General features: G+C 36.7%; 1 protein-coding gene across 5 annotated transcripts in view; it reads right to left on the bottom strand.

Moving 5' to 3' along the window:
* The window catches only part of Cnot6l (CCR4-NOT transcription complex subunit 6 like), an 80001-nt gene that overhangs the window by 24344 nt on the left and 29211 nt on the right, over positions 1-26446 (bottom strand). For all 5 annotated transcript variants that reach the window (XM_038335650.2, XM_038335644.2, XM_038335636.2 and 2 more), the window contains one exon: positions 10455-10544. In XM_038335650.2, coding sequence (XP_038191578.1) covers positions 10455-10544 — 90 coding nt within the window. The remainder of the gene's footprint in view (positions 1-10454; positions 10545-26446) is intronic.

Below are 26446 nucleotides of genomic sequence, written 5' to 3'. Positions count from 1 at the left end.
TTCCTGTTGTCCGAGCCTACATAAATTCGATCCCCATCCTTGCAACCTACTGAAAGTCTTATCCTTTTGCATATGTAATCCAAATAATACTATAGAATAGAAGTCAGCCAGAGAATTGGCTAGAAGCTCAAAAGCCAGCTAGCATAGAGCACTGGTAAAAGGAATCTTCTGAAAATTATCTTCTGACCCCCACAAGTGTCCACACACAAACACAATAGATAACCCATCTCATTCAATTTCTAAAAAGAGCTATGCAATGAATATAAAACTGGACACTAAGAAACTCATTAATGGTATTCTGCATGTATGATTTTATGAAAAGTGCCTTAAATTTAAAGCCTTAAGCAAAATCTTTTGTTTTAATTACAAACATAAGTTACAGTGATTTAACTTTGTTCCCATCTGAAAAATAAGTTATGTAAAAATTTAGTATTCTGGCAAATCTTAGAACAGAAAAAGAAAATGAATATAAAGACATGGATTTTCTAATTAGGATTTTCACTATCTGTTCTTTTTTCTACTGTTTTATGTCAATGCAATGCAAAAGCAGCTAGCTCATCCTTCTCAAAGTCGAGGACACAAAGATAGGAGTAGTTAAGGTACTTTACTGTCAATTTTCTGTAATGTCCCATCCCAAAGTTCCCAAAAGGACATACATTAACCCCAAACCAGCAATCACCCTGAATTTCAGGAAAGTATAGCCTTCCAGAATCGTACCCAAGATGAAAGCAATTATTTATGATGCTGTGCTATACCTGAAACAGGATCATTTCCTAAGAAGCAACCTCAAGAAGTAAGGACTTTTTCAAACCCACCTTGCTGAACCAGAACTGACACCACTGACAGGACCCAGTACACAAATTACACTGACTTTTAGAATGAATGAATACAAGTTAAAAAAAAAAAAAGAGAGAGAAAAAAAGATTTTTAAAATGTAAAAATTTGCTAAGTGATAGTTACACATGCCTTTAAACCCAGCCCTCAGGAGACAGACAGGCAGATCTCTGAGTTCAAGATCAATCTGGTCAAAAAAGCAAGAGCCAGGACAGCTGAGGATACACAGAAAAACCCTAACCCAAAAATAAATAATGAGAACTATACCAACACAGGTTCTAACTAAACTTCTGAGAACTACAGAAAAAAACTTCAGAAACATCAAAGACTTAACACAATACCTACAGAACCAATTTAAATTACACTGGAAGCCCAAGAAAGCACTCCATTTTCTGACAGCTACATGAAAAGAATTACCAAATGAAAATTATGTATCAGCAAAATTATCCTTTGGAAATCAAGGAGGTGGTTATGGGTGTGTGCTAACTACTGTGAGCCTGAGATTAATAGAGGAGGATCAAGAGGAAATAAAGGTCAGTGTGCAATGGAAAACTGAAAGACCCGTCACTAACACATCTATCCTTAAAGAATGGTCAATGGTAAAGAAAGTTCTCAAAACAGAAAGAAAAATATAAGGCAAGGAAAAATAAGATATCAAAAAGAATGAAGAAATGGGTAAAATTAGGAACATTAACATTATCCATTTTACTATCAGTTCTTAAATCATTCTTTGATGGCCAAAGGAAAAAAGTATAAAACTATTATGGTAGTATAAAAAGTACAGTAAAATCTTAATAGGGTGAATACAAAGTATGATTCAACTATTCACATATCCTTCAAATACAATACAGAAAATTAAAAAATAACTTTTCAAAAAGAATGGCTATGCTAATACCTAAAAGTAGTTTTCAGAACAGCAAAAAAATGAGTAATTACACAATGAAATGATCAATCCACTAAACTATAATAGTTCTAAGCATGTATGTGACAATCAATAAAGCTTAAAATACCAGAAACGGGCTGCATAGACAGCTCAGCAGTTAAAATTATTTAGTGCACTTGCACAGAACCCAAATTAAGTTCCTAAAATCCAAAGAGTGGCTCACAACCATCTGTAACTCTATAGTTTGGGGGCATCAGATGCCTTTTACTAGCCTTCTCAGGCATCAGGCATTCTCATGACACATATATACATGCAGGCAAACTCTCATACACATAAAATAGAAATAAATGAAACAATAGCAGAAGCAAAAGCTGACAGGTGAATAGAGAAATAAATGCACAATGACAACTGAGGATTTTTAACTCCTTCATATCACTATTTGACAGGATTATCAGATAGGCGCTATCACTGCACTGTGAAAGGGGATTTGAAATTGATTAAACAGACAACAAAAATAAAACCACAGATCAAGGGGGAAGTATTCCTCTTTTATACTACTATCATCATACTGTTAGATCACCTAAACACAAGGAGAACACAAAAGCTGAAAACCATTCCATATGTATTGGCACTTTTTTTTTTTTAACTAAAAAAACTGAAGTTATCACCATTTCTGGTTCTGTGGATTGCCTTTCCCTCGAGGGTTTGATAGACACTCCTTTCAGGACCAAGTGTCCAAAGTCTTTCAGTCATAGCACACTGTCTATCTGCAGGTCTCCAGACACCATAGGACTGATAAACATACAAACTCATAGACACTGTAACAGCACACGCAGGACCTGCATAGTTCAAGCCAAAAAAAAAAAAAAAAAAAAAAAAAAAAAAAAGTCCCAGCACTGAGAAGGGGAGGTGGACACAGTCCTTAACCAAGAAACTATTTACAACTGATGCCTCCTGGGAAAGAGAAAATCCATTTTCTCCAAGGAGTGTTACTGGGTTTATCAACCACACTTTTGGGCAGGCCCGATCCCATCCCACGCCCAGGAGCAGTTACTGGCAAACACATAAAGGATGCCATCTTTCATTTTTGTGGACTTTTTGTTTGCTTTGGGTAATTTTTGTTTTGTTGGTTTATCTTTTTTTGCTTTGTTCCTGTTTTTGAAAAAGAAAAAACATGAAACTGGGTGGGTAGAAAGGTGGGGAGGCTTTAGATAAGGGTAAAGAATATGGTCAAAATATATGAAAAACTTTTAAATAAGAGAAAGTTATTTTCTATGTATTTCCGGCTAAGCTTCAAATGTACCTAAGGATGACCTTTAACTTATAGTCCTCCCTTGTCCACCTCCCAAGAGCTAAGATTATAAGCCTCCATCGCCACCACACTCAGTTTGTTTTTTTATTTAAAAGTTTTTTTCATTTTACATACCAACCACAGTTCCCTCCCTCTCCTTTTCCCACTTTTCCCCAACAATTCCCCCCATCTACTCCTCATGGGGAGTCAACAAAGTCTAGCATATCATGCTGAGGCAGGACCACATCCCTGTCCAGTCCCTGTCCCCGCCCCCACCCCCGCCACACCACACCCTCCCTCTCCCCCCCACGCTGTATCTAGGCTGAGAAAGGTATCCCTCCCTAGAGAATGGGCTCCAAAAAGCCAGTTCATACACTGGAGATAATTCCTGGTCCCATTGCCAGTGGCCCCACAGACTGTTCAAGTCACAGAGCTGTTACCCACATTCAGAGGCCCTAGTTTGGTCCTATGCAGGTTTCCTGGTTCAGAATCAGTGAGATCCTACTAGTTCACATCAACTGATCCTGTGAGTTTCCCCAAAATGATCTTGACCCCCCCCTTTGCTCATATAATCCCTCCTCCCTCTCTATGACTGGCCTCTGGGAGTTAGACCCAGTGATTAGCTACGGATCTCTGTATCTGCTTCCATCAGTTATGGGACGAAGGTTCTATGATGACAATTAGAGTAGTCAATCTGATTAAGGGGAAGGCCAGTTCAGGCACCCTCTCTGCTATAGCTAGGAGTCTTAGCTGGGGTTATCCTTGTGATCTCCTGAGAGTTTCCCTAGCACCAGATTCAGCACACCCAGTTTACGTGACACTAGTGATCCAACACAGGCCTCTTTGAATGCTAGGCAAGTACTTTTAGAGTTACATCAGCCTTTCCACACTTGATTTCTGGATGTAGCAATAAAAATCAGTAATTAATTGAAAAACAGAATTATCAGTAAATGGTTCAGAGTAAATAAGAAATACACATACAGGAGGGTCATTACACAAGCATCAACTCCAAGAAGGTTATAGCTCTAAGTAATACAAGTAAAACAAAAGTATTTCTAGAGAACACATTCATAATCGTAAGCTAAGGAAAAGCTTTTGGAGAGGACACAGAAGTTGTGACCATACCAGGACTACTACTACCCATCCCAGCTCCAAAACCAGTAAATTTTATTATATTAAAAGTTCTATTCATCAAAATATAAACCAAGCAAAGGTAAGGGTATTTGTAACAGAGATACCACCAAATGAATTACACAAAAAACTCTTGAAAAAATATATAAATGGTTGAGTTAACTGATGACGATAAAAATAAGAAAGATATTTATTGTAAATTAGGAATGGTATGCATGTATTATATATACAACTTAAGTAAACATTCACATAGTACTTGTTTTTTTGGGTTTTTTTTTTTTTTTTTTTTTTTTAAAAAGGATCTCAGGTATCTCAGGCTGGCCTGAAATTTGCAGTGAGCTAAGTGAACTTCTTCTACTGCCCAAGAACCAGGATTATGTATACCATCATACTCAGATTATGTAGTGCTAGGGATAAAACCAAATGTTTTGTGCAAACATAAGCAAACAGTCCACCAACAGAACCATATCTCTAGACCTATTCTTAATTTCTTACTAAAAGGATTCTGGAAATAAGTTTATTAATTTGTCTCCCATCATTCAAATTTAAGTCACTTTGAATAATATTAACTGCTTTTCCTCTTATTATAAACCTTACATTTTATATATGAGGAAGTCATCTTTTGTGATAAAGTTCATTTTAAGAGTATAACAAATATTAACAGTGACCTCTCTGGCAAAACTCACAATTACTTTAGCTCTGTTTACAAACTATATAGGGGCAGGAGAAATGGTCCATTGGGCAAAGGGAGTAAAAGTGACTACAGAAAGTTATCCTCTGACCTCTCACCTCCTCATGTGTTTTACAGCACACATGCCCTCACCACAATCTCCACATGTTTTCTATGGCACACATACCCCTACACACTAACGCCTGTCAGGCCAAAAGGAGCCAACCTGGAGTCTGCCTGGAGCTGTCAAAGGTCCTGTCTGTGCCTAGCCAATAAGGAGCAACCAAGCTGTGTTTCCTGAGTGCCGAGCAACAGGCACTGTCAGAGGTCCTGATCGTGCCTAGTCAATGAGAGATGAGCATGAAATGTCAACTGTCAATGGATCAGAAACCCTGGGTGCTGGGACAGTATGTAAGTTTTTGCTGTTAAATAAGTGAGTCTGCTGTAAACCTTCTACCTGACTCCCAGTGTCTGTAGTAGTTGACATTGTGCCTTTTCACCCCCCCCACCCGAGGAAGGCATTAGGACCCAGCAACAACACACAACCTTCACATGTATGCTATAGCACACATGCCCCCCCACAACAAATAAAATGTTGTCAGGTGTGGAAGCTCAGTTCCTGAATTCAAGAACTTAGGAGATGGAAGCAGGTCGCTCTTTGTGAGTTTATGGACAGCCTGGTGTAGATAGTGAACTCTACACCAGGCAAGGCTATAATGAAACCTGTCAAAAAATAAATGAATAAATTTTTGCATAGAAGTCAGGAAGACAGCTCAATGAGACTACACCAAATAGCTAGATAATTTTTTGTGTGTACAAGGCCAAGAAAATGGCTCAGTATGTAAAAGTGCATGTTCTACAAGTATGAGGGTATAGTGGTATATTATTTGTGTTTTAATAAAGCTTTCCTGAAGATCAGAGAGCAAAGCAGCCAAGTCAGCCACATAGGCCAGGGAATGCTGACATACACCTTTAATACCAGGGCTCAGGAAACAGAGGCAGATGGACCTCTGTGAGTTTGAGGCTACCCTGAGCTATTCAAGATTGAGACTGTCTAAGAGAGAAACAGAGCTCACACAAAGATGATCCTAGCTCCTGGGATCAACGCCTTTAAGTCCAGCACTAGGGAGATGGAGACAGGAGTGATATGGCTGGGCGGAGAGAACATAAAAGGGATGAGATAGGAACTCAGTCAAGTCTGAGGTTGGCAGAGAACATTGTGGAATCACCCCTTTGACTGAGCCTTCGTAGAGACAAAATCTCTCTAATGGCCTGGCTGCTTTTCTTTTCAGACCTTCTGCTTGATCCCCCAATACATGTCTCTGGGTTTTTATTATTCATGCTACATGAGGGCCTAAATTCAAATCCCCAGAATCACACACACAAAAAAGTATGGCATATGTGTGTATACTAGCACTAGGGGGCAAAAACAAGCACATCCCAAGAGACTGTTGGCTAGCAAGGCATGCTGAAAAAGTCAGTTCTGGTTGACTGACCCTGTCTCCAGACTGTCAATAAGGGAAAGAGTAATAAAGACAGTTCAGCAAGCATGTACACACACAGGCATTTATACCCACACATGCATGTTCATGAACCACACATACACATTAAACAACACATACAACATGTGTGTGTGTAAAGGCAGCTAGAAAAAGTATGTAAATTAGATATAATCACACTTACCCATACCCACACTTTGAACACTTAAGCAAGCCAATAAAAAAACACTATACAAAATAGCCTTCTTACGCAAGAAAAATTTACATATGTAATACAACCATTTTATTGTCCTGTAATTCTAGTATTCTTAAAGACTGCTTGCAAATTTTCCACAAATGTACAATGAGTGGAACTACAGACAAACTTGACACTAAAATTGTGTTCCAATTAGATCCACAGACTAAATCAAGAGTATTTAAAACACAACCTGCATCATACCTTAGCTAGCCTATCTAAACATGGAATATATCAGTTAACTTATAGGTAGGAAAATTAATAGAAGCCAATTTTATAATAAAGTACTGATTATCACATTTAATTCATTGAACAATATACTAAAAGTGAAAAACAATTGTTCTATGGGTAAATGGTGTAGGAGGTCGTTCTGTCTATGTGTTGCTTTCATTGGTTAATAAACTTCCTTGGCCTGTTGACAGAGCAGAACGTAGGTAGGTAGGGAGTGGGGGCCCTAAATGGCATGTTGGGAGAAAGGAAGCAGAGTCAGAAAGATGCCATGGAGCCACTAGAGACAGATGGTAGAATTTTACCCAGTAAGCCACTGCCACGTGGTGATATACAGATTAGTAGAAATGGGTTAAATTAAGGTGTAAGAGTTAGCCAATAAGAAGCTAGAGTTAATGGGTCAAGCAGTGATTTAATTAATACAGTTTCTGTGTGGTTATTTTGGGGCTAAGCTAGCCAGGCAGCCGGGACAAACAAGTGGGCCCTCCTTCCAACAAATTGGTGCCAACGTGGCCACGTAAAACCTGAGAGGGCTTGAAAAGAAATTCTAGACACAGACACACACACACACACACACACACACAGACACACACAGAGTTTAGTGGTTTCTTGCTATTTGTTGACAGCGTACTGGAGTTCCTTTAAGAGGGTTTCCTGACTCAGCAGATGAAACAGAAAAAAAGCCTCACCATTTTGAAATGTGGGCTTTCTGGGTCATGCTCCAGCACTAACTCTGACTGTTTCTGGCAGGAGTTCCAGCTAGAGAGCATTTGAATGGGATTTGTGAGCAGACTGCTACAGCTTTCTTGATGGCAACATGGACCAGCTGTGTGCCTGGAACTGGGGCAGTGTGCTTAACTCTCAGAGGCGAGAGCAGCTCCACCATGCTGGACTGGGCAGGGCAAGCAGGCAGTAATTTATTTGACCTAGTAATGTCGCAGCTTAGATTCTTAAATGCTTAGCATTTTAAAGCACAAAGCAAAAGTGCTCCTGGACAGTCAAGAATTACAGATTCACAACAGGACAGATTCAAACATAAAAGACCTCTAAATGGGTCACAGTGTTGGAAAACTGTACGTAGGCTTGGAAGGGAGAAGAAAGAATATATAGTCATAAAATAAAGTTAATGCTTTTTAAATAAAAGGGTAAAGTCTTTAAAGAGATGGAGTACAGATGTAGTCATAGATTAAAAAAATTTTAAGCCACGTAAAAATGGAAAATTCACTGAGAGTCTGGATTATGTATATTATTGTGTTTTCTTTGAATTTTTTGACTGTGAAGTAGCTAAGTACAGAGAGACATTTCATTGTATGGGCTGCTAAGCTAAAGCAGCATGTATATTGTAAAGGTATCTTGAGTTCACAATTTGGGGCTAAGGACATGTTGCTTGAGAAAAGAGGTTCTTTTGTTTCCACAGAAGATGAGAACCTGTGGATTACTTCCAGGTGACTATGGTTTCATACACCGTGAACACCCTCAAAAACATACTTTGCCCAACTGCTAACTGAGATGAACCTAGCACACTGGATACACCATGAGAGACTTAATTAACAGTGCCCTCAAAGAGCAGAAAGCAGTTTTGAGAGAAATAACTACTCCCATATTCCCAAATATTGTTTATAAATGTTCTTTTACATTTAAAGGGAGATATGATATAGATATAATTTGCATTGGTATGGATCTTGGTTTATTGATACAAATAAAAGGTCAATTTTGTTCTATGTATATGTATTTCTGATCTTCATTAAGGCATTATGATTATGTAGTTCATTTAAAAATGTAATGTATACTTAAATATATGCTAATAGCTAATCATCTATAATAGTCAAGCTTGTAGTCATGTCAGATTTTCCAGCTATATTTCAATTAGATAGATATTCTTCAAATCTTTCAGAAACCTTCAGAATATGGCATTTAAAATGTTTTTAATAACTTAGGACTTTTCATGACAATGAGACACGTATGCTCCTGGCAGCACCAATTACTTCAAGAAGAAAATGGGCATTGTAGAGACTCCTTATGGAGTTTGTTAGATGAACTGGACATGCAGGATTCACAGAGAAATGACTGCTGAACTTGCCTAAAGGTGAGACAATCCTTCGGGGTTCCTGCTTCATGAAAGAGTCTGCGAGACATTCTGCAGGATACAGAAGAAAGTGACTGGCAAACTGCCAATATAGGCGGAATGGTCTTTGAAATTTCCTGCTTCATGGAAAAGTCTGCTGGATACTATGGGCCTGTAGGCTAAAAATGGATGCCCAAATGGCACAGAAAAACTTTGGGTGACTATCCAGGCAGCGAGATGTCTCTGTCATCTCTAGAGTTCTGGAAGTTGCTTCCTGTTTACTTAGGTAATATTATATCCTTCTGGAGTCTTTGATGGAGTTGAAGAATATATAGTTATAGCTATAGTTTTCCTTAGTTACAATAAAAGATAAAGTAAACAGAAATATTGTAACTAATTATTGCTTGATATCTGTTTTGTTATATGTAGTTTGCTATGTTAAAGTTAAAGCCTTCCTTTTTGTTTAAACAGAAAAGGGAAATGGTGTAGGGTGTAGGAGGTCCTTCTGTCTATGTGTTGCTTTCACTGGTTAAAAGGAACTTCCTTGGACTGTTGATAGGGCAGAACTTAGATAGGCAGGGAAGACAGAACAGAATGTTGGGAGAAAGAAGGGTGGAGTGAGAGAGACACCATGGATCCTCCACCTGAGACAGACACAGGTTAGAATTTTATCCAGTAAGCCACTGCTACATAGCAATATACAGATTAATAGAAATGGGTTAAATTAAGATGTAAGAATTAACCAATAAGAAACTAGAGCTAAGGAGCCAAGCAGTGATTTACTTAATACAGCTTCTGTATTGTTATTTCGGGGCAAAGATAGCCAGGCAACCAGGACAAACAAGCAGGTCCTCCTCTTAGAGGTTGCAACAGGTAAACTTTTACATAAAGTCAAAATCATCTTGTCTAGGCACTACTAATAGCAATCTTTTTCATTAAAAATATGTGAGCAAGGTTGCAGGTCATCTCACCAAATTCAAGTCACTAATAACTATCTTAGTGATTAAAAGAGTAAGACAATCTTGATTCACTGACTTGCAATTACTAGCCATTTTTATCTCAAAGTCTACAGTTATAAAATGTAAAGATCCTGGAGATGGAGAGATGGTTCTGCAGTTAAGAGCACTTGTTGCTCTTCAAAGGACCTCGGTTTGGTGTCTAGTTTTTAATATCAGACAGCTCACAACTATGACTAGCTCCAGGAAATATGACACCTGTTCTGACCTCTTTTGACACTTCCACATATGTGGTATATATGAATGATTCCAAGACTTGGGAGACAGAGGCAGAGGCAAATGGATCTCTTGTGAGTTTGAGGTCAGCCTGGTAATCATTATGATGTCCAGACCAACCAGGGTTACCCAGTAACTCTGTCTCAGTAGTATTAGTAACAATAATAATAAAAATAGATCATTTTAAAAGTGTAAAACTTCCTATAAGATAGTGTAACTAAAACTAATACCACACTGCTTCATAAACAGAAAGTACTCATACATGAAAAAAAAGTCCTGCATGCAAAAGGCAAAGGCAGAAATTCTAAATGTATAAGTCATTATAAAAACAATTTGTGATATATCAACTACTGATAACATCTATAGAGTTCACTGCTCTGAATTACCTGCAAGATTGTCAAGCATGAAGTTCAGTAGCTTTCGGGTTCCATCTGGGTCCTGGTATAAGCTCATAATATCCTGTGATAAAGGATTGCCTTAAACAGAAAACAAAAATAAAATGTGACAATTACAATTTCAGGGCATACGTTATGGAACAACATACTAATTCCGAAACCGAATTTTATTGAAACCGAATTTTATTGTTTTATCTGTGACACACATCTAGAAAAAATTATATGAATATAAAGAAAAAACTTTAGATAGCCATAAATAGTAACTTCAAAAGAGTTATTTCCAGATTTCAGTGCATGAGCCTTAAATCTGCACTTGTCAAAAAGAAATATATACGTGTGTACATAAATACATACATATTAATCATGATTTATTTTGAAATTATCTTATAGTCTACATTATCTTTAAAGATAGACTGCTAAATAAAACATAACCATCCTCCTTAAAAAAGAATGAATGATATCATAAAAAAAGATGTCTCAAAAACTGGGCAGTAGTGGCACACGCCTTTAATCCCAGCACTCAGGAGGCAGAGGCAGGCGGATCTCTGTGAGTTCGAGGTCTAAAAGAGCTAGTTCCAGAACAGGCTCTAAAAAGCTACAGAGAAACCCTGTCTCGAAAAAACAAACAAACAAACAAACAAAAAAAGACGTCCCAGGCCAGTGAAATGACAAGGGTAAAGTTGCTTGCTATCAAACCTGAGTTTGAGTCACAGGAACTACTTGGTAGAAGACAAAACCAACTCCTGTGACTAAAACATATACCTCCCTTCCACACAAATAGATAAATGTAAAATTTAAAAAAATGCTTTAAGAGGACTCCTTGGATTTTTTTTTTCCCCAATGCAGGGTTTCTCTGTAGCCTTGGAGGCTGTCCTGAAACTAACTCTTGTAGCCCAGACTGGCCTCTAATTCACAGAGATCTGCTGCCTGCCTCTGCTTCCCAAGTGCTGGAATTAAAGGTGTGCACCACTACAACCTAGCTGGAAAAATTTTTAACACATTACATGAGGAAAATGAGAAGATTTCAAATGAGAAGAAAATCTGTTGCCAAGGTAACAAGTAAAACGTGGGAGGAAAATTTTGTTGTAACAGTGATCAAAAATATCTTGAGTATTAAGAAATGTATCAAAACACCTGCAACAGACTGTATAAGTGAAGGAAGCATTGATTAATGGGAAACACACAATTCTCTAGCATTCAGACCCAGAAAAGTAAAACTCATCAGAGGTCTAGACATGGAGTTCCAAACTTAAAATAAACCATCAGCAGTTCATTTACCCATCAAAATGCAATTTAAAAAATAAATAACGACCATGTTAGGAGAATGTATAGTTTCTGGAAATTTCATATATTGCTGAAGTATAAAAAGATGTATCTATGCTGGAGGTCTGGTTGGCAGTTTTCAGTTAGTTTCAAAGGGGAAAGGGTGATGGAAATGCTCTGTACCTTCATCTGAGTGCTGTTTTCAAGCACACAGCCAGTCAAGCTGGATTCTTAAATACTAGGGTACTTTGCAGCATGTCATTATACCTTATGTACCACAAGAGGAAAACTTTGACAGACTTACTGACAGGAAAACTCAAGAAAGAAGGAAAATAGATTCATGGGAATTACTAAAAAGGTATAAATGGGTCTCAAAATCCTGAATATCAAATAGTAAAAGATATAAAATTAAAAAAAGCTTATACAGTAGAGTTCTAGGAAAAAAATGATCAGAACTTTGGTTTCTGCTCCAAAATGTAAAATGAGTAAAAGGTGCAACCAATAACTGGTACTCCAATCCACTGCTGAGAATGTCCTCCACATGTCCTGCCTAGTCCTAAAAACAATTTTCTCCAAATCATAGTTTTGTCAAAGCTTAACAGATCTGGAAGAAGAAAAGATATATTCCACGTGCCCCCTTTAGTTTTCAATAATGGTGGGAAAATATTCAACTGAGGATCCCTTAAACCTTGGTACCAACTGATAAGCTTCTTCTCCCTTCATATTTATAACTACATCAACAATGCCTTCATAGTAACAGAAGGTTGCTGCTGAAAGAACCTTGGAGCTCAGACGCTGCTTAGTGAGTCTTTAGGTAAACACAAAAACAAAAGAGATAAGGTAAGAACATTTGAAGCAGTTCTAGCCTTTGATACAACAGATAAAGAAAGCAATAAACAAACTTAACACAGAAGGACAGGAGGACCCTATAAATCTATAAATAGGAAAAAATTATAAACTACTGAAAGCCAGTTTTTAAAAATTCACCTAAATGGAGGTCCACCTTTTATGTAAGAAAGATTAAGAATCCAGCAAAAGAACCCAAGAAGTATGGGGGAGGGGCTGTGGAAGAGGAAAATTAAGTAAGAATAAAGTAAAATTATATATAGACAAATGGCTGTAATCAAATCCTTAACTTTATATACTTAAGAAAAAAGTTAATGAGTAGGCTGATATAGAATGCACAATATATACAAAGAAGTTTACTAAAGGCTATCACTTAACAAAATGCATTGTAGTACAAACTAGACCATGACAAGGACAAACAGAAGACTTTAAAAATAGTCTGGATAAAAGGATAAAATATATCAGGATGATAAAAAATTATGGCATCTCTCAAAATATTTCCAAAAGGTCATATATATTATATTGGCGATTTCAAATATTTTCTGTTGTGGAATATTCCTTTACACTGTAAAGATGTGTCACTGTGATTGGTTTAGTAAAAAGCCAAATGGCAATAGTTAGGCAGGAGGTATAGGCAGGACTTCTGAGCAGAGATAAGGAAAAGATGTATCTAGACGCAGGAGAGACACCAGAGAACATGGAGAGGAAACAGATGCAAGATGGAAGAGAGATAAAAAGCTAAGAGGTAAAACAGAGATTAATATAAATGGGTCAATTTAATTTATAAGAGCATAAGTTATAGGCAGAGCTTTCATAATTAATAATAAGTCTCTGTGTAGTGATTTGGGGGCTGGCAGTCCAAACAAGCCTGCTACACTTCTCATTTATCAACAGAAAAAAGTGAAGCCTGTCCCCCCCCCCCCAAAAAAAATGCAAAAGAGCTTTACAACTTTACCTGTTTATGTGGCACCAGTCAAAACCAGGGGAAAAACACAAACAAAACAACCTGGCTGGAAACAGAGCTCAGTGGGAAACTCTTTTAAACAATGGATAAATTTCCTTTAAAGACAGAAATTATAAGCATTCATTCAAGAAAGGAATAAAAAGATAATCATAAGTGGCAGAACAAGGGGCCTTCAGATCTGTCACTCCATTAAAGTAACAACAAAACTGATAAAAATAGAAGCGGTTCTACTATCAACTAAGATCAGTAAAATGGCTACATATATGTTGAAGATTCAGAAGATTGATTAAAATGCTGTGATTGTGAAGAGAAAATGTTACAAATTGAGAGACAAAATTATCCTAGGCTATCTTTAATCCCTTTTCAGAGTTATTAACTGTCATCCCTTGTATTAGACCTAACATGGTTGTGACTATTAAGTAAAACTTTTGGGATGAACTATTTTAAATAAACTATCAATTTCCACTAGCCCTAAAGGTAAGAATAAGATAACATGTCACTTAGCCGATGCTATTTTATCAATATATTGGTAAATATATTGATGTATGGCTTCCTTTGGCTCTATAACTATAAAATCTCCTGTACCATGGAACATGCTCATGGCAGCCTGAACATTCGTATTTGGCTCAGAATCAACTGTCTCAATGCAAGAGTAGTAAACTTATATATAGTTATATATGTATATATAATTATACATATACATATATAACTATATATAACAAAGTACATATAGTTACATACTCCATAATGACATTTTTGTCAAGAAACAATGACATGTAATAGTGGTGCTTTAAGATTACAATGGAGCTGAAAACATTTTATTACCATGCAACATTGCCTTCATATCACTGAAGCATGATGTAATCATTATTTGGGTATTTGTAGTGATGTTGGTATTAAACAAGCCAGTGTTACCAGTTGCTTAAGATTACAGGATATATAATTATGTAGAGTATATAATATTTAGTGACAATAAAAACTTGCTTGCTCGTGTATTGCATTATACAAGAATATATTATTTACACACATTAAAAGTTTATTGTAAAATAGATGCCCTGTTAAATCACAGCAACTTCATCATCTTGTATTTACCATATCCTTAGACTGAAGTAAGAGATGAGATAGAGTTCCTAACCTTATCATCTAGGCTTATAAAAATACATTCTAGGGCCGGGCGGTGGTGGCACACACCTTTAATCCCAGCACTCGGGAGGCAGAGGCAAGCGGATCTCTGAGTTCGAGGCCAGCCTGGTCTACAAGAGCTAGTACCAGGACAGGCTCTAGAAACTACAGGGAAACCCTGTCTCGAAAAAAACCAAAAAAAAAAAAAAAAAAAAAAAAATACATTCTAGGGCCGGCCAGTGGTGGAACACGCCTTAATCCCAGCACTCGGGAGGCAGAGGCAGGTGGATCTCTGCAAGTTTGAGGCCAGCCTGGGCTACAGAGTTTGTTCCAGGAAAACAAAAACAACAACAAAATACATTCTATGATAGTCACACAAAGGTGAAGTTGCCTAAAAGCATATTTCTAAGAATATACTCCTTTCTACAAGCAACACATACTCTATTTGAGATCTTGAGAAATTTTCTAAATGGCTCCAGAACCCAGAAAGAATTTTTTCAGAAAAAAAAAAAAAAAGAATTTGATTAAGAAAAATGATTTTTGAAGTTTTTACTTCTGATCCTGAACTGCCAGAGCAGTCCAACTGAAGCTTTTTTAGTTTCATCTTATAAGGACTAGTTATTATCTGGTCTGTACTGTGTTTCTCTGACTGTTGTCCATAGCTGGAGGATCTCCTTCCCACATGCTCTAGTAAGAGGGTAGAGAAAACAATGTCAAATTACTGACAAATTTTAACTTTGTGTGAATAGGGTAGATGGCAGAGGTAGAACAAACAATAGGCTAAACAAATGAAAATCTTGAGAATTCGATATCCATAGGGGCTTGAAAACGTTTGATATTTCCTGGCAGTTTAAAAGACCGTTCACATGAAAAGGGCTATATATACAGCAAGGACTGAAAAACAGCTCAAGTTTCACCTCTAACCTTGAAACTATGCCCAGTCAGGAAACAAAGCTAACAGACTGTTGTAAAGTTCTAACTTAGTAATGAAAGTGTGTTCCAAACAGAATCACAAAGCAAAGAAGGAAGATTTATCGGCTCCAGACCTTTAAAGAAAATCTCAGACCGAGTAAAGATTTCAGTGGCCACAATAGAAAATTACTTTTGAAAGCAAGAAGAAAAACTATAACACTAACACATAACTACAGTACAAGGTAAAATTCTGACTTTTGAATTGTTATGTTTACTTAAAGGTGCAGTTCTAACAAAAAAAAAAAACAATCTGTAAAACATACAAAGAAATAAGTTATGAGCCGAAGTAAGGGAGGAGAAAGCAACAGATAACGAATTAACGAAGTAAAGAAAACTGCCATCAGTTACTTATGATACTAACAGTCTGACCTTGGGTGGTTCAACTTAACAACTGTTAAGCTTTAGGACAGTTCAAAAACAGTATGCATTTAGTAGAAACTATATTTCAATTCAAATATTTTATCAGGCTAATAAAATGAACTAAGCAATCTTGTGATGATAGACAGCTGTAACAAATTGCAAATTCCAGGTAGGTCCAAGATCATAGGGATTTTCAGTGTACTGTGGTTGAATTCAGTCTAGTAAATAATACTTTCCAATGACAATGGATTTATTATGATGTAATTTCATTATTAAAAAACCAGCTGCATGTGTAATGAGCTTTAAAATTGTGTAAAGAATTTAAAAAAACCATTGAATGGTGGTGGTACACGCCTTTAATCCCAGCACTCAGGAGGCAGAGGCAAGCAGATCACTGTGAGTTCAAAGTCAGCATGGTCCACAGAGCAAGGTTCAGGAGAGGCTTCAAAGTTACACAGAGTAAAAAAAAAAAAAAAAAAATCTAAAAGCCAGGTATATAATCCCTGGACTTAGGAGGCTGAGACAGCAGGATTACATGCTCAGGGCCATCATGAGCAAAATAATGAGAAATTGCTCAAAAACAAAAATTGGAGGATAATTTCAAATTGACTTTTTAAAAAACACCTGAAAAATGTTTTAAAAAACTACAGAAAAAATAAAAATAAAGAGAAAACAATGACCAACAACAAAATTCTCTAGAATAGCTGAACAATCTTGACACCTAGAAGCAAAGGACCACAGGAGAAAACAATATCAGATACAAAGGCGTCTCAGACGCATACCATGAAGGGTGCCAACAAGATAGGAATCCCAGAAAGACAGAGTAAAAGGTTAAAGAACTAGGGACCAAAACCATGTCAAATTTGATGAAAATCATTAGCATACATATCCATCAAGCTTACTAAATTCCAAGTAGAATGACAAAATGCAAAAGGTATAGCAAAACCGTGGAAACTCTAATATAAAAACAGAAACATAAACATATAAAGAATTTTCAAAAGAGGCAGGAAAGTAAGATACCACAGGCACACCCTCAGTTGTCTGCCTTGGTGGACATGGCTACAAGAAACTCACCTTACCATAAAATAGATTTAAAGTGGGTTTCAACTCTCTACTCTTGCCACTATGTGGAAATTGCTATATCCAGAGACATTTGAAAACTTCACCTCTCAACTCATCACAACTGAGCCAGCAACTTATTCCATAAGCATTCTTTTTATTTCTTACGTTCTACTGTTATTTATTTAATCTCCACTCTTGCACACACAACTCCTGATGGTTTTGCTTGTGATTACTCAGTTAGGCATTAGAACTGTTTTCATGTTCCTCAACCAACTTTACTAGAAACCATTCTTTACTATACCCTCTGCCCCATCTTACACACTTCTTATTCCTACGTCTTTCCTTCTTTCTCTCATCCTTATTCCATCCACTTGTTATCTTCCACAGCTTTAACATTCTCAAAAATCTGTGGACAGTGTAATACCAACCCTCCCACCCCAGCTATTTTATCCACCTCAATTTTGTTTTCTTTTTCAAGTCTAATATTTAATCCTTATCCTTACCCATCCAACTTCTTTCCAACTCCTTATTTTATTATCTAAAATATGAGAACTCTCTATACCACCACTAGTTGCTTATTCTCCAATAGTTACTAAAGCCAAATGGAGCTATTGCTATTAACTGACTAATACAACACCTAAATAGTGGCACTCCAAGAAGCTACGGCTGCCCTAGCAGTTAATGTCCTATATAGTTTGCACAGGAACACTGAGTACCTGGACCAAGGAATTGAAGTCTTAATTATACACTTAATTCTACCACATTCAGATCCCACATGAATACTGCAAATACTTCAACTGAAAGAATGAAAATAAATAAAATCCAGCAAAGTAATGCAGATGCATAAGTAAAAGAAAAAAAAAAAACGCAACTTCTAGAAATCATTGCTCCTACAGTAATAGCAACTACTGATATTAAATGAGATGAAATCTGAGAGAACTCAAGAAGATTGTTATGTGTGTTCAAAGAAATCAAAGACAAAATAAGTTACCTATTGAGAACACAAAGAAAAAGTAAGGCATTGTGAAATACCAAATAATCCAACAGATTTAAAAAAAAACACAGAAATAAGCGGAAATGCTGAATATTAAAAACATACTAAGTCAAATAAAAAGCTCTTGAATGGTCTCAACCAATAGTAAGGATCAAGAAGACAGAGTATCTGAGCATGAATATAAGTAGAAGTAGATCCGGGCAGGGATAAAGCTAAAACAGTTAAGAAAGGTCCCAGTGGGACTAAGACATACATGACATTCTGAAACAACCAAATCTATACGTGGCAGGCATAGAAGAAAAGAACCAGTTCATTCTAAGGGCATGGAAACACTTTTAAAAATAATCATAACAGGAATTTCAGCAGATTTAGGAAAAGAGAGCTTGAAGACAAGGCCAAGGAATTGGAATAATCAAACAATAAACGAAGACAAGAAACATACCAACGGGAATTCCAAGGTATATGTAAGACTCTGAAAAGACCAAATCTACAGAGAATGGACAGAAAAGAGGACTCTAAAAGGCACAGAAAATGTTGTTAAAGAAATCATGATGGGAAATGTCCTAGAATTAGAAAAAGAAGTATCAATTCAAACACAGGAGACATTTAGGATTCCAATCAGGAAAGAAAAAACAAACAAAAACAAAAACAAGCAAACAACAACAAAATACCGAGGAAAAAAAACTCTCTTGATCATGTGGCAACTGAAACACTAAACATAAAAACCTAAGATTGAATACAATAAAAGAGAAACCCAAGTCACACACAGGCCCATCAGAATAAAAGTAGATTACTCAACTGAAAACTTAAAATACCAGGTAGCCTGGACAGATGTATCTCAAGTTCTGAAAGACAACTGCCAACTCAGATTAATACAGGTATACTATAATAAAGTATCTGTCATCACTGAGGGAAAAATTAAAACTTTATACAATAGCAAAAGCCAAAAGAATTTAAGAATACTAAGTCAGCTCTGCAGAAAACACTTGAAGGAATCTCTCAGACTAAAGAGAAAAATTTACGAGGCTATAGGAAAAAAAATAACACTAGAATAAAAGTTAAGCAAGCGAGGAAGGGCTAAAAAAACACACTACAAAATCAACAAAGTAACAGGAATCAATACATACCTTTTAAGATTAATTGTGATTATTAATGGTCTCTGAAACTGCTAGAAAAAAAAAGTAGGGAGTACACGTCAAGATATAGGTATAGGTAGGAAATTCCTGAATAGGACTCCAATCGCTCAGGAATAATCAACAAACCAGAGCTCATAAAATTAAGAAGCATTGTATGGCAAATGAACTCTCAATCAAGTGAAGAGATAAGACAGTCTCAGAATGAGAAAATCTTTGCCAGCTATAGATCAACACAGGATTAGTATTTAGAATATACAAAGAACTCAAGTAGCAAACATCAAAAAAACTAATTTTAAAAATGGACCATAAAATTAAACAGTACTTAAAGAAAAAAAATACAAATGGCTGATAAACATTTTTAAGTGTTCAACACAACTTGACAGTAGGGAAATGTGAATTAAAACTACTTTGAGAGGTCAAGACCATGAGGGGTTCATCCATTGAAGCAGTTTACCTGAGCTAATGGGAGCCCACCAACTCCAGCGGACTAGGAGGGAACAAGCATAGGACCAAGCTAGTCCCTTTGAATGTGGTTGACAGCTGCATGGCTGGGGCAGACTGAGGGGCCACTGGCAGTGGCAATGGGATTTGTACTGGCTTTTGGGGATCCTGGCTTTTGGGGATGTATATCTTGCTTAGCCTAGATGTAGTGGGGAGGAGGCCTTGGACCTTCCACAGGGCAAGTCTCTTAGGATTGTGGGGGAAGGTAGGTAAGGAAGGAGGGTGTGTGGAGGGAATAGGAGGAGGGAAGGGAGTGGGAATTTGGATTGGTATTTTTTTTAAAAAAAAATCTAATAAAAAAAACTACTGATGAGTTTCCATCTTACCCCAGTCATAAGGGTTATGACCAATAAAATAGATGGCAACAAATTCTGGCATTAGTGTGGGGAAAGACAAATTCTCACTGTTGGTGAGAATTCAAACTAGTGTAGCCACTATGGAAATCAGTGAAGTGGTTTCTCAAAAGCTGAAAAAAGATCTACAATATGATCAATATACACCACCCCTGCCAGGCGGTGGTGGTGCACATCTTTAATCCCAGCACTCAGGAGGCAAAGGCAGGTAGGATCTTTGGGAGTTTTAGGCCAGTCTGGTCTACAAAGCAAGTTCCAGGACAGCCAGGACTGTTACAAAGAGAAATGCTGCCACACACACACACACACAAAAAAAAAAAAAAAAAAGCTACATCACTTCTGAGCATATATCTTACAGAGATAAACCCACATTCATGTTCATTGTTGCCCTAATCAAACAGCTAGTAAATAAATGCTCATCAACTGGTGAACAGGTAATGAAAATGTGGAACATATATAGAATGGAATTTTATTCAGCTGTAAAGAAAACTGAAATTACAGTATTTGCCAGGAAATGGATGAAACTGGAATACTATAGTAAGTGGGATATCTCAGGCCCAGCAAGACAAACACCACATGTTCCTTCTCAGCTGCAAGACACCCTCCCCCCCAACACACACACACTGCCCCAAATTTAGTGAAAGTCCCAGTAACTAAGTATATGATAGCCCTGTCAAAATGATAAGCTTCTCAGACTTGGCTGTATATTTTAGACTAGTGTATCTGAACTGGAGTGTCTGTAGTGGTCAAACTAGAAAGTGCTCATGAGAGGTAGAAGGGAAGAGATCTTAGGGGCGAAGGGGTAGACTACATGTGAAATATCACTCCAGTGAGGCTTAAGTGGGGATGGGGAAAGGAGCGGGGAAGGAGTGCTGAGAAGTCGGTTAAGCATAACTAAGGTAATATGAAAACCCCTTATAGAAATCCACTACTTTTCTTTTGAATTATATTATTTTGAATTATATTGTTTAATTAGCTTGCAAAGTTTGAACACAGGTACCCTGCTTGGGTGGATAATGCTTCCCCCAGAAGATATGGATTATTAAAATAAAATTCCAGTGCCAGGCAAGGGATAAACTAGTGGGTAGGGGGCTGGGGTGGGACAAAACAACAATCTACTGCCACTGCTTTGGCTGCCACCATAATCAGCACAAAAAACATTTTGTTTGTGGAACTGGCCTGAAAACATTATTCCTCGTGGCTGGTATTCAGAAGATGCAATTCAGGCCACTGGAGGAGAAAAATCATTAATGGTATTACTCAACAGTGTACCCAGAATGCTATAGTATCTACTTGCTAGGCAAAATGTATCCAACTGATACAATAGAAACATGAAGATTATAGGAGTAACCAACTGCTTTCTGATTACATCTGAGGTCTGCTCTACAGGAGGAAATTCATGCCAGGTACTGTAACCTTGGCCAAATATTACTGTTGCTTTGTTTTTGTTTTTTTTTTAATATTTATTTATTTATTATGTATACAATATTCTGTCTGTGTGTATATCTGCAGGCCAGAAGAGGGCACCAGACCCCTTTACAGATGGTTGTAAGCCACCATGTGGTTGCTGGGAATTGAACTCAGGACCTTTGGAAGAGCAGGCAATGCTCTTAACCTCTGAGCCATCTCTCCAGCCCCTACTGTTGCTTTGTTAAGTGGACATTTTGTCAAACTGCCTTCTAAATAATTTTGTTTTACCTATATATTAGTGTTGTTCACTGCTTTGGCAGAAATGCTCTTTATGTAGTGGGCAACAGTTTGTTATACAGAGCCTCATAACTAGTCGAAGTATAAGAACACTTTAAGTGTTGCGTGCTCAGCATTTACATCAACCCTCTGATCTTCAAGACTCAGCAATATCACAGAATGGGGAACAGAAAGATTGTAACAGCTGTAACACAGGAAGAGTGCAGTAAAATGCTGTCATCTAAACATGACATGCTTGTTATATTCAGGAACTCAGTGTACACAAGATGAAGCCAACATCAGTCAACATTCCAGCAAGCAAGCACTAATTAGACTCAGTGGATCCCCATCCCAAAAGAAAGGGACAATATAGGAATGTAGGAGGAGGACACACTGAGGGTGTCTAGAGAAAGGAGAGGGGAGCTGGGGGCAAATATAGTCAATTGTATGCATCATGAAACTGTCAAAAGTAATTTTTTTTAATGAAAGTATTGAGGGCTGAGTGTTGATATTCCATGGAAATGGATACAAGGAGCTATATTTACAATAGAATTTAAGTTAAAAATTTACAAAAAAAATAGATTCATGTTCACCAATGGACAGAACAGAAAGAGATACAATAGAAACATGAGACTTCAAGTATGCTATTGACCAAAGTAGAGTATCTCACTCTACTACGGAATATACATTCTGCTCATCAGCACACAGAACACTCACCCAGGATAGCCCATAATGTATTAGGGCAAAAACAATTCTCAACAAATTTTAAAAATACAAAATTGTATGTTTTCTCTGACATTCTCTGAAATTCTCATTAACTTCTTTAGGGAAGAATTACAGGAATTATATGAATACACAAAAATTAAAGAACATGTAACCCAAACCTTCTAGTTCCAAAAACTTCAACCTATTGACGAACCAGAAAAAAGCAGAACTTAAACTTAGTAGGTTGAAAGAAATAAAGATGATTTTAAAAGAATGTAAAAATAGTAAAAAGATTCACAAATCAAATATTAAAATATAAATAAAATTTCATATAAACTAAAGAAAACAGAAAATCTCAATAAATGAAAAGATGAAAAAGGTGCTATTATAAGTAATACCACATAAATACCAATGATCATTGGGAACTATTATGAATTACTATATACAAAAAAAAACCCCAAACACATAAAAAGCCATGTGTAATAACTGATAGCAACCAACAAAATTGACTCAAAATGAGATTAGACCCCTTTCACTAGTCATAAAAACCAATTCAAAATGGATAAAGAACTGACCATACAAAACTATGATCATATAAGAAAATATAGGATAATTGCTTTGGGATACTAATACAGGTAAAGATTTTTGGTATGTGACTTCAAATACAAAAAATGGGATTACATCTTTATAAAAACAATCAATACAGTAAAGAGGCAGCCTACAAAGGATTTACAAACTATTAATCTAATAAGGGATTAATATCTAGACAGACTTGTCCCTTGAGCCAAGATATTTGGAGCAGGTCTGCTGACAGCAATAGGCACTATTTCACAAAAGAAAAAAAGAAAAGTATTTCCAATTATAGATACAATATGCAACACAAGACAAAACAATAAGACAATATATAGCCATAAACATTTATCTGAAAATAATTTAAGATAGAGAAAAACTCAAAAATGGCTTAATATGGCAGGTAATATAGATACAAGTAGACTTTAAAAATATATCAAGATTCAGACACTTTTAATAAGTACACTTTTTCTACTTTTTCTCTATTTATTCAATAGTAAATTAAAAAAAATTTAACTGGATGTGGTAGCACACTGTTAAATAACCAACTGCAATGGACAAGGCCGGAGAATTTAAAGTTCAAGTTGTTTGGTTCCATTTTAGCACTGGTACAGCCTAGCACAACTCAATCATTAACTATTAGAAATTCTCAATCATAATGTTGGAGAGATGACTCAGCTGTTAAGAGCATATACTGCTCTTACAGAAGACCTAGCACCCAAAATGGGCCCCATTCACAACCAACAGTGACTCCCAGTCCAGAGGATCCAGTACCTTTTCTGGCTCCCCTGAACATTGCACTCACAAGCATCAACTTACACACAGGCACACACAAATACACATGATTAAATATTTAATTCCTAATAATCATTCTTATAACTCCAAATATATTGAGAAAGTGTTTTCCAAAGGAACATAGACAAGTAATGATAGTTTTACAGAAATATTCTACTGAACTTTCAAGGAACAAATTCACTCATCATATTCCAATTGATATGAATGTGCCCAATGGGTTTTGTTTTTCCTTTGCTGTTCCTTTATTTGTTGTTGTTGCGGCTGCTGTTTTTTAATGAAACAGAATCTATATATCCCTTACTGGCCTGGAACTTGCTATCTAGACCAGGCTGGCTTAGAACTGAGTTATCATACCTCTCAAAAGTACTCGTAGATTAAAGACATAAACCATCATACCCTTGTTAAGAATAGTGAAAAGAACAAGGTCAACTTTCTTCTCAAAAGTACAGGAAAAAAATATTTACAAAGTGTTTTTGGGAGACAAAGTCCTATGCTTTTGTAGTGCACACCATTATCTAGAGCTTTATCTGTTTCTACTAGAAGTTTTTGTAGCTACTCATATGGGCAACTAAATAGGTCAAGGCAACCACAGTGTAACTACCATGTAACTGTTCTCCAGGCAAAGCATAACTAGATTTATGAAGCTTGCTACAGTATTTGCTACTTGCTGGAAACATACTGAACCTTAGCCAGAATTACTCAATTGCATTATGCCAGCCTACCCTTGAAAAAGTGGGCAAACAAAAAAGTAGCCAGTTAGTATCTCTGCCTCCAACAGAGACCCGCCAGCCTCCTGAGTGCTGGATTAAAAGGAGTGTACCACTATAGTTGGTTCTCAAAGTAGAAATGAAACTTCTAAAACAGGGCGATGGTGGCACATACCTTTAACCTCAGCACTCAGGAGGCAGAGGCAGAGGGATCTCCCTGAGTTCAAGGCTTGCCTGGTCTACAGAGTGGGTTCCAGGACAGTTAGGGCTACACAGAGAAACCCTGTCTTGAAAACCCAAAAGAAATAAAACTTCTAGACTCTAAATGCGTTCACTATTTTTCAAACAACAACAAAACTCCACTAGGAAAATGCCTCTCCATAAAATTAAATAAATTAATTAGAAATAAAAAAGACAATTTTAAAATTTTGTTTTCTAATCATGTGTGTGTGTTGGGGGTAGGCGTATCTGTGTGAGTGAATGTGCACATGTGTGAGGGAATGTGCACATGCGTGCGAGGGGGTGAGGGAATGTGCACATGTGTGCGAGGGCATGACAACCTGAATCTGGAGTTACAGGCACCAAACATGGGTTCTGGGGACCAAACTCTGGTCCTTTTGAAAGAGCTGCTCTTAACTACTGAGCCATTTTCTATGGCAACATTTGGACTTTTAAATGACTTATGGAAAACATTTCCAATTTACTATCTTGGCCATACCTTCAGTTGTAGGGCACTAAGTAGGCTCTGGGAGGGCTTGGGGGAGAAGAAAGACTATGCTAAAACTATACTGTATATAAAAAAAAATAAAGTCAATAAAAAATGGTCATTTCTGAATTTTTCAAAGAACTTATCCTCCAGACACTGTCCTCAGATATCAAAACGTAATTTTTTAAAATGAGTTTGTTAGACCAAGACAATATTAATTATTATTAAAATTTCAGTAACTATGATTTCAAAGAAAAAAAAATAAAGATATTCAGGCTGCAATCCCAGAGGCTGCTCATTCACATTGTTAACTTTTAAGCTTCACAGTGCCATGTTGAATGCTTTTTTCACTTTTTTCTTTCATTCTATGTAAAATACTTCAAAATAGCTCAAAACTGACTCAAGAATTATTTCGAAAGTTATGTTCCTATATATATATAAAGCTACCATTTGTTAAGGACATTTCATTCCTTCAAACACTTAGAGAAAAAAGTTTTAACAGGCAGGAAAAGCTCTAGCTTGCTTTCTTTCCTTTTTGCCCTTCTGTATATAATCACTTGAACAGAAAATAAAATGGAATGAAAATTACGCAGATCCTCAAAAAGGAGAAAACTACTGAGGACAGTTTGAACATTCCTACTGAAAATGAGAATCCAGAAATGCAGCTGGGCATGATGGTACATCTCTATAATCCTAGCACTTGAGAGTTGGAGATGTCAGTCCTAGCTACACAACAAGGTATCTCAAAAAAGGGGGGGGGGGGGGAAAAGAAAGTAGAATGATTTACCATATTGTTACGGACAGGCTATGTACATAGTACACAAAAACATGAATGAATTATATCCTCAACATACCTTGTTATACATGCATAAATACAGAAAACTCAAAAGAAAAACAAACACTATTGCACTCTAAATTTGCCACAGAATTAACTGGAGCTTAGTAAGAAGGATGTCTTCATAGGGAAGAATAAAGCTAAGTTATAGTTAGTTGGTAAAGAATAGCTAACAACTAATAGATTAGATATATTATGTTTTTATAATATATTAACTCAAGTTCTTATTTCCTGTAAATGGCACAAAGTTCAATATTATTTTTCTTTTATGTAGTCTGACAACCCTGATCTTTAATCAGAGAAGGAATGTTAATGAACTTGTGTTAGCAGAAAAATATGCCACTACAATGAAGACTAGCCAAACAGTAGTAACTTTGGTTTTTTGTTTTGCATTTGGTATTGCTTA

The sequence above is a fragment of the Arvicola amphibius genome, chromosome 1 (genome assembly GCF_903992535.2).
Source record: "Arvicola amphibius chromosome 1, mArvAmp1.2, whole genome shotgun sequence".
Lineage (NCBI taxonomy): Eukaryota > Metazoa > Chordata > Mammalia > Rodentia > Cricetidae > Arvicola > Arvicola amphibius.
This window is presented reverse-complemented; position numbering and strand designations above follow the sequence as displayed.